General features: G+C 33.3%; 1 protein-coding gene across 1 annotated transcript; it reads right to left on the bottom strand.

The window, feature by feature from the left end:
• Positions 1–7,806: 7,806 nt before the first annotated feature.
• LOC112523017 (metalloendoproteinase 5-MMP-like) lies at positions 7,807–8,932 on the bottom strand. Its single transcript, XM_025132434.1, has one exon. The coding sequence runs from the start codon at positions 8,927–8,929 to the stop codon at positions 7,850–7,852; it is 1,080 nt and encodes a 359-aa protein (XP_024988202.1). The 5' UTR covers positions 8,930–8,932; the 3' UTR covers positions 7,807–7,849.
• Positions 8,933–9,936: the final 1,004 nt, after the last annotated feature.

Consider the following 9,936-nt stretch of genomic DNA (forward strand, 5'->3'; position numbering starts at 1 on the left):
TTCTTATTTGGTATAATTATCCGTTGAAAACGATGACATGACAGTAGAAATGAATCTGGTTAACGTATTATTACTGGTAATTGAAAATTCAAAAGGAAAATGTATGTTTTTGTAATATTACCATCTAGAAGCAGATATGTCAAACGGGTCTTTTTTTGTCGGCATATCAAGACGAGTTAAGTTTAAATGAGCAAGACCCACTGACCTCACATGTGTTGACGTTATATAGAAATTATGTTTTTTTTTTATACAATTACTCCTGATTTATATGGAACTTATAACTGTATCACACACATGTTCATCGGCTGACATCTATTGGATGTGAGGGGAACCGGACCGATCTAATCATCTATTCGATGTTGGATTTTGCCAACCGATCTGATCCGATTAATATTGGATAACCGATTTGATCCAATCCAATGGATGATTGGATTGGTTTGGTTTCATCCAGTGGATACTTTTATTGGATATCCGGATGGATGATTTGTTGGTATTAGATTCATCTGGTGTGTTAATTTAATCTAATTCTCCAATAATGATATAAATTGATTAATCACTTTTAGAATTCGTAAGTTCAATTCCTATTGGATGCACGCCAATGGGACCCTCCAATAAGTCTATTGGAATTAGCTCTGTATCAATGAAATCTCATCATCCATAMATAACGAATTGATGTGGTATATTCATATCATACTATATGAACAGTAAGAATTAGTAGTCTTATTTATATGTTAAAACCAACACAAAGGAAGTTAAAAGTTCAAAGCCTCACATAAAACAAATTTTGATTTAAGCAATTTGAAAATAAATTAATTGGATAATAGTTGGATGATGGTTGGATGGTTATTGGATGATTAATTGGATGGGTAATTGGATGTTGATCGGTTCTGGACTGTCATCCGAGAATCGATCGATCCAAAATTGGATATTGAAATTTTCAATCCTATCCGAAAAAATGGATTTATATTTATATCTATAAATGCGTACAAAAATAAGTAGAGGGACTAACTGGGTAACTTGTTTGACGAACCAGATCAAATGCATAAGAACCAGTATTTGATGTAGAGACCTGCATTACGAGTTATATTATATGTCATGTTGCAATAAATTGTATTATATTATTAATTTAATTTGCAGATTTAAACGTGTGATGTAGTTGTTTAAGTTGTATGAATAATTTAAGTCTTGTGTTTTCGATGGTTATGATATGTTATTTGATATTAAATCAAAATCTGGGTAAAAGCATAATGCCAAAAAAAAAAAAAAACCCTTTAATATTAGGCAAAATGATTTGGTATAAAATGATTAAATGGTCAAAATGATTAAGAGACTCTTATAATATAATGCAAAGTAAATATAAATGTTTTGTAATTGTTTAGAACAAAATTAGGACACTGAATGGTAAAAGGGAGACTCAAGATACAAAATCATTCAGATGATTTTAAAACTATTAAGAGACAAATTTTTTTTTATTAAACAAGATTCACCTCTTAATGATTCAGAGACTTTCTTTTAATAGAACTATTAAAAGGTAAACAAAGAGCCTCTTAGGCTTATAACCATCTATTATACCACCTCTAAACATTATATGTTTACCCATATATAAACTCAACAATCAAGTAATGCACCGTTTACTAAACACTTACTAGGTAAGCACTTGCTAATATCACTTATCTTACCGATTAAGCATGAATAAGACCGACAATCTTATCCGGTAAGAGACATAGCAAAGACCGATAGTCTTACCCAGTAAATGAGGGAAATGCTTACTGAGTTTAAGGATGATGTCTCTTATCGGTAAACACTTATCCGGTAAGCGTTTTGTAAACAGCCCCAAAATGTGAATAAACTTATTTATTTAATTAAAAATTGAAAAAAATGACTTAATGGAATTTAGTACCCAATTGAACGTTGAATGGAATGCATTGCTACAAAGTTCTGTTTACTTTGAATTTTTCACATTTTCTTTTTATCAAATTAATATTTAATAAAAAAAAAGAATCTTTTATAACAAAAATCCATGAAGAAAATTACAAAAAATAATAATTGTGTGTATATATATTTGTATCAAGTAGGAATTTTTTGTATGTATATTAACATGATGGAGATGGTTTATAATTATAAGACATTAACGTTAAAAACGTCACAGTTGAATATAGCAGTCGATACAATATCTTTTATTTTAACGATATTTTCTAAATGTCAATACAAAAACGATCAACGTGATTGTAGAAACGGGAAGATGTAGGGGTGTGTAGAAAATCAACCGATCAAATTGGAACCGCTTGATCCAGTTAGAACCGACTGACCATAGTTGGATTGGATCAGATTGAAAATTTCAACATCCAATTTGGATGGGTCGGTTCTTGAATGGTAGTCTAGAATCGACCAAAACCGAACCGAACCGATCAATATCCAATTAATCATCTGATGACCATCCAGTTATCCATCCAATTAATTTATTTTCAAATTGCTTAAATCGGAATTTTTTTATGAGAGACTTTGAATTTTTAAGCAGTTTGTTTGACACCGTATAAACAGTTTTTTTTTCTTATCCAAATACCATAAAACAGCTTATCACCGGTGCCAGACTGAAATAAGTTAAAAAACAACTTTTATAAGCAATCCCAAACACCCCCTTAGTTAGCTATATATTATTGTTTGGTAGTGGCTTAATACAATAAGCTTTTTAAGAAGAACTTTATGCAAAAAACCAAAATTTTCCAAATTTTCCATTCCAATTAAAAATGACGCTCCTTCCATCTATGGAAAAAACATTTCTAAACAAAAACTTTTCAATCTATCCAAAAAGATTAACATCCACGTACAACTTTTTTTTGATTAACATGGGTATCCAACCCGCTATGCGAGCCAACTAATCCAATGGCAACCACCTGTTTTACGGGCATCCCGGAGTCACCGCATTTGAACCTCTGTGACCACAAGAGAATCTTTATTTCTCATTGGATTTTAAACCTGAGACCTCCAGACATTTTTGACCTTTGGAGCGCAAGCTCAAACCAATCAGACACCACCCTTATTTATACATACATGAATGATGAATCTGAGAAACCAACCAAACATCCTTAGATCAGATAAAAATATGTAATTATTGATCTCAAAACCTCGTGCTAAGTTAAACTTCGATCTGTAAATAGAAACAACAAACAAAAATTAAAATTAAAATTATTGGATTTTTTATTTTATTTTATTTTATTTTATTTTATTTTATTTTATTTTATGTAAATTGTGAAATAAGATTAAAATGTGATAATATTGTCTAATACATGTTGGTTTGGAGGAATTGATGCAATTACATGAACCCAAATGTATGTGATGATTTCATGGGGTTCATAATTATAACCAACTCCACATTAATATAAAGTTTGTTTTATATTTTTGCATCTTTTAAAAAAAATAATAAATTGTATGAAAAAGTAACGTACTTTAATTTGATTTCTATTTTGGATAACGTACTTTCAAAACTTTCATTTTGATATCTAAGATGTAAAGTTTTAAACATTTAAGTATCCTGGTAAGCGGTTGAAACATTAACCAGTTATCATGCTGATGTGGTGACAAAATAAGAATCAAGTTAAAGTACGTTATTTTTTCATGAAATTTCCTCTTCAAAAAAAAAATGTCTTAGTTTCTTCCAAATATTAACTTGTAGTTTGAAAATGATACGACTTAAGATCATGTGATACCATACTCTGTTCATGAGACCTGTAAGACCACATAAATAACACTGAACCTCTACAACAAAAAGTCGTGAAGGTAAACCTTTACAGTGTTTTTGCTATGAAAGTTCGATATTTTTCGTACTTTCACAATATTTTGTTATGAAATTTCAATGTTATTTTATGGTCCTGTAGAAATAACATAGTCTCACATGAATCCAACCCAAAATGAAACAATTTCTTTTGTTATTTGTTTAATAATATGTTTTTTTAATCAATTAAATAATAAATTTCAAGCTCAATGATTCAACTTACAATAACAACATTTAAACAAACTAAATATTTGTTTTAATTGATATCTAAATTAATAATTAATTTGGAAAGAAAATGGAGCTTTCAAATGTTTTAGTTTTCGTGAATTAAATTAAATATTTGATGTTAATACAAACTAATGGACCGTTTATCGAACACTTACCCGGTAAATGCTTACCAGTAAAATTTAACATTATTATTTACTTACCGGGTAAGATTTAAGTCCACAAAAACGACATCGTATGCAACAATTTACCCGGTAAGTGATTACCGTGAAAAAAAGTTGTATTCATCCAGTGAGGTAACATGACTTAGTAAACGCTTATCCGGATAAACGTTTGATAAACGGTCCTTAAATCAATTTAAACTCAGCAGTCCTATTAACAATTGACAAATAATAATATTCATATACTTTTAATTAAAAATAATATAATATGAGATTGAACTAAGTTTATTTATCATGAATTGTTAAGTTGGGAAAACAATAATATATTTATGGTATGGGTAAAGAAGTGTCAGAATTAGGCCCAATGGGCCACCAAATTCTTTGCTTATATGACCTTTATTGTTATCACAAGGAAGTAGAGATGGCCAAATCGGGCCGGGCCGGAGGACCGAGACTAGGACCGGTTATGCAGGGACCGGTTATGGCCGGTTATGAGAAATGTGAGGACCGATTGGGACTGGTCCGGAACCGGTTTTTGGCCATCTCTACAAGGAAGTGTTATAAAGGGGTTGTGGAGTTGTTTCTCACTATTGCATGGATAATAATCTATTTGTTAATGAGACTCGTAACTTATTCGATTAGTTATACTTGATTGGTTGGTACTTGGTAGTGGCTTAATGATATGGAAAACGGCTTATTGAGTAAGCTTTTTGGGGGGGGGGGGGGGGGGCTGGGCTTTATGAAGAAAGACAAGTTTTCTTTTCAAAACTTATGTCTCCTATTTAAAAAATTTACTTCTTCCATTTATGAAAGAACTCTCTCAAACGAAAACCTTCTTAATCTATATAGACAGATACCATATGCAACTTTATCCGTACAAGACTTAATGAAAAACCAAACAAAGAACCCCTAAGATTGTCTATGTGGATTAATTTGTCTGTATAGACTGTGAATATTATTGTTTGGAAGAGTTTTTTCATAAATGTAATTAGCATGTTGTTTAACTGGAAGAGCAGGTGGAAGAACTTGACTTTCTGCATAAAACGCTCACTTAGAGGCTTACTGAATAATCAATTCACTTTCTATACCATTAAGTCACTACCAAACAGTCATGTATAGCTGACCAATAATCCCTGAGTTTTATCAAACTCATTACTTTTAAATGTCGATAATAACCATCATTGATCGATGCACCAATTTCAATGTAGAAGTCACCTTTTGTCCTAGAGGCTCATATTCAAAACGGGTTATGGCTTCTGTTATTCTTGATACGTTCAAACTTCATTTTCCGTGCTCTAAATGGATTGACTAAATAAATGTAAGAATACATATCGATTATCTAATCATGAACGTATTTCTCTAATCGCATTCTATCAAATGACTGTAGACGTTACTCACGCTATATATGATATCTTATTTTGAGCATGCAAGTCTCATATACGATATCTTCATGCACACTACGCAAGAATACACATTTATAATTAGAACGGGATTTCCAACTCATTATGGAACACAAATTTTTTTTTCCTGAAGAATTTGTCATGATATATCTGATCTATGCATAATATCATAATATAAATACAATATTTTGCAAGGAAAACAAGATAAAAATTTAGAGTCAATTTTTAGTATTCTATCTCTCAGTTACATATGATTAAATCTAACATCAAATTATACGAGCCACATAGTTAGGCTTCAAGATCATCGAGCCAAATGACGTTATTTATAATGACAACATGAAAAATACTGATATAACAAACGCATATGAACTTCTATGCAATTTTCTCATATTGGATTTGTACACTCCACGCTCCACAGGTTTATAAACTTATATCCATTTATTAGCTTTAGACAACCATAAGTTGGGTTGGGTTCACGTGAGACCACTTTTTTACATTTGAAACTTTACAACAAAACGTTGTGAAGGTAAAAAAAAAAAAAAAAAACAGAACATTTACAGCAAATATACTATGAAGATTACCTTCACAACGTTTTACTATGAAATTTAAGTATAAAAAAAATGGTCTCACGAGTCTCATAAAAACATGCTAGTCTCATGTAATCCTATGTGACCATTAGTTTCTACTTATAAATTAAGAGCCTCAATTATACTATTTCAACCAAAATCTAAAATAACACTTAACTAGTGGGCTTTAAAAATTAATTATTCTATGGGTATATTTGTAATTTTCATCATATAATACATTGTATTTAAATGAGTATAATAATTAGATAATATATTTATTAATGAAAATTATAACTCAATTTTACAAAATACAACAATCCAAAGATCAATTGTAAAAAAATATTTAAATCAAAATTGATGTTTTCATGAAGCAAAAAGCCAAAAATAGAAACAAAATATGCACATAAATAATATATATATATATATATATATATATATATATATATATATAAAGAGAGAGAGAGAAAGAGAAAATTATGTTTTTCATCTCTGCGTTGTTTACAATTCATCGTAATTTTCATCGTTAAGGTTGACTTTCATTATTGTCTTTGTGTTTAGAAAGGTTTGAAGTGATACCTATAAGCATAAGGGATGAAAACAACAATAAAATACAAAACATAAAAACAAAAACAAGAATGAATTGTAAAACACAGTTGACGAAAATAACAGTAAATTGTAAACTAGTTAAAGTGAAAGGTTGTAGTGGTAGCGACTGTTGGGCACGGTCTCGTAGTTAGGAGACTATCTAACTAAGGTAGTAAGTGCTTACGCATAAGGTTGTGCAGAACCGAATGGTCCGAAATTCGAACCCGAGAAGAAAATGAAGTGTTTGTGCAAAACCTGAATTCCCTGAAATTCGAAACCCCACAGGTCCAAAACCCCGAAATATATATACATATATATATATTTTAAATAACATATAAATATATTTATTTATCTAGTTATCTTTTGAAAATCATAGATTCTAATCAGTCGTATTATTTTCTAATTTTTTTATACCATCTATCGATTTCATCAATCCCCTCAATCAATTGAATTGACCCTCAAAATCAATGAGTATAGATTTTTTACTTCATAACGATACCCAAACCTGAGTGACCTCCACCCGATCAACTCGAGTTCAAAATCATATTCGAAATTTACCAGATTTTTGGTTTGTCCACCCGAACTCGTCCAATATACACCCTTAGTTAGGCTTAGGTAGGGGTTGTTTGGCAATTGCTGAATGGTTTGGTGCAAAATGATTAAAAGACTTTCATTATATAATGCAAAATGAAATATAATTGTTTGGTAATTATGTATAATGAAATTAGGCCTCTTAATGATTAAGAGAGATCTAAGATACAAAATCATTCAGAGGGTTTTGGAACCATTAAGAGACAGACTTTTTTCTTGTCAAACAAGATTCACCTCTTAACGATTCAGATGTTACCTCTTAAGAGAACTATTAAGAGGTAAACAGACAACCCCGTAGTCTATGGTGCAATGACAGCCATAAAGACGAAAAACATAATTTCAAAAATACAAGGACGAAAATAGCAATTTTCGACAAACTATATGGACTAAAAATGTAACTTACTCTAATATTTAATATGCAATAATAATAATTTTAATAAACATAATATAATATACAAAAACAATATTGAAAAATAAATACAACTACACCCCCTCAATAATCTAAAATTTTAAATTACAAAAAATAGAAATAAAAAATAAAACAACCGTCTACAAAATAAACAATGCTAATCCAATGGCCAAAAATATGACGTGGACCAATAACGATGATACGATGTGGGCCCCACTCGTTTCCCGGCCGCCGAACGTCGGTCCGACGGTGCTATTGCTGTCAGGGTTTGATCCGTACAACACCTGAATACCTTCAACGTCGTCCCTCGCCAGCTCCACTTTCCGAACACCGGACGATATCGTCGGAAACATGACTGCTTCTTCTATCGACGAGTGACCTAGACCTAACAGATGTCCGATCTCATGCACCGCCACCGATTCCAGATCCATCGCCGACGGAGATCCAGACGCAAAAACGTCGTCGATGATCCAAGTTTCGTCGCTGTCTAGATGTAGTAATCCTCTAGGCGGTGCAAAAGCGTGAGCTAATGTTCCGAGAACTCCGTCGAAATCCTCGCCGTCACCGTGGTTTCCTCCATAGAATCCGATCTTAAGGTCCGCAGTATCGTAGTTACTGCTTTCGGTAAATGTCAACGGCGTCCATTCCGACCACCGCGTGAAGGCGTTACCGAAAACGCGCTTAACGTCATCGGAAAGTTGATTTCTCGGATCAAACGCGTAGGTCAAATCACGACGGCGCGACGACCACCGCGGCATCCCAGGGAAAAACGAATAATGAGCTACTGTATGTCCGACCATCGACGCAGCTTTACCAGAGTTCATAGTGCTAGATCCATTAATAATATCCGCAACTCCACATCTAGGTTTTAAGATCTGATTCACCGTCGGCTCATCAAGTTCACCGGTAGTATTTAAATTGAAATTGAGCTGATAATTTTTAACCGCAGATTCAAGTCCATCATCGAAATCATCGGTGTAGTTTTTAGAGGCGTTACCGATGTATCCGAAGTAATGTAAGTAGGTTTTGAGTTTAGAAATACCTGGAACAGTCTGACCGGAATGGCAACCGGAGAGTTTGTGGAAGCTATCCCAAGCACCGGCGGTGGTGTTGGGCAAGAGCGATGGCGGAATGGAGGAAACGTTGGGGAAAAAATGGGGGAAAGCGGCGATTGAAGAGGTGAAAAGAGAGAGAATGAGGAGAAGAAGAGAAATCTTCATGGTTTGATTATGAGATTGTGAAATGGAGGTTTTGTATTTATGGAAATTGAAGAAGGAAAATGGAAGGAAGCAGCAGGGCGGCCATGGCAGAATTTGTTTCAGAAATTTTAAACAATCAAAGTGTTTTTGTCATTTTGAATATTTCTTTGGTCAAAAGTCAAACTATAATAAAAGTAATTTTATTCACACGCTTTTGCAAGCATAAATCATATATTAATAGTAAGGGGCTGTTTACCAAATTTTGTATTAAGTCCTGTATGGATAAATTTGTCTGTCTGGATAAATTTGTCTGTCTAGATAAATTTATATTGTTGTTTACTTTTCTATCTGAATCAACAGTCTAAATAACAAAAATGACCAATTTACCCCTTGAACAAAAACCCAAGAAAAAAACCTGCATCTCCAAAAACCCAAGAACAAAAACCCAAGAANGAACAAAAACCCAAGAAAAAAACCTGCATCTCCAAAAACCCAAGAACAAAAACCCAAGAACAAAAACCCAAGACCAAAACCTGCATCTCCTTCCTGAAATCGTAACCCTGCATCTCCTTTGCTAATGGTTGCTTCTCTCCTCATCTCTCTCGACTTAGATGCATCACCAAGAACAAAACCCCAAAAATCGAAATCCTAATACCCAAAATCGAAACCGGCGACCTGTCAAGGAATAACAATTTACCCCCTATTTGCTTCGTCACCGGCGACCTGTCTGAGGGAGGTTAAAAAACCCTTGCTTCGTCACCGGCACCGCCATCTCCAGTTGCTTTACCGATCGATGGAGAAGAGACCAAGGGCCTATCTCTCTTTTTAGGCTGCGACAATGGTGATGAAGCTTCTTCCTCCCTCTCGCCTGTTTGGCGTTCGCCATCTCCGGTTGCTTTGCCGCCATCTCCGGTCGCCTTCGCCGCTCTACTCGTTGCAACAGGTATGGTCGATCTCCRTCGATCGATGAATAAAACCCTATTTCTCGCTCTAAAACCCTATTTCTCTCTCTAAAAAGCTTGAGAGCA

Source organism: Cynara cardunculus (genome assembly GCF_001531365.2).
Source record: "Cynara cardunculus var. scolymus isolate 2C chromosome LG 12, CcrdV1, whole genome shotgun sequence".
Taxonomy (NCBI): Eukaryota; Viridiplantae; Streptophyta; class Magnoliopsida; order Asterales; family Asteraceae; genus Cynara; species Cynara cardunculus.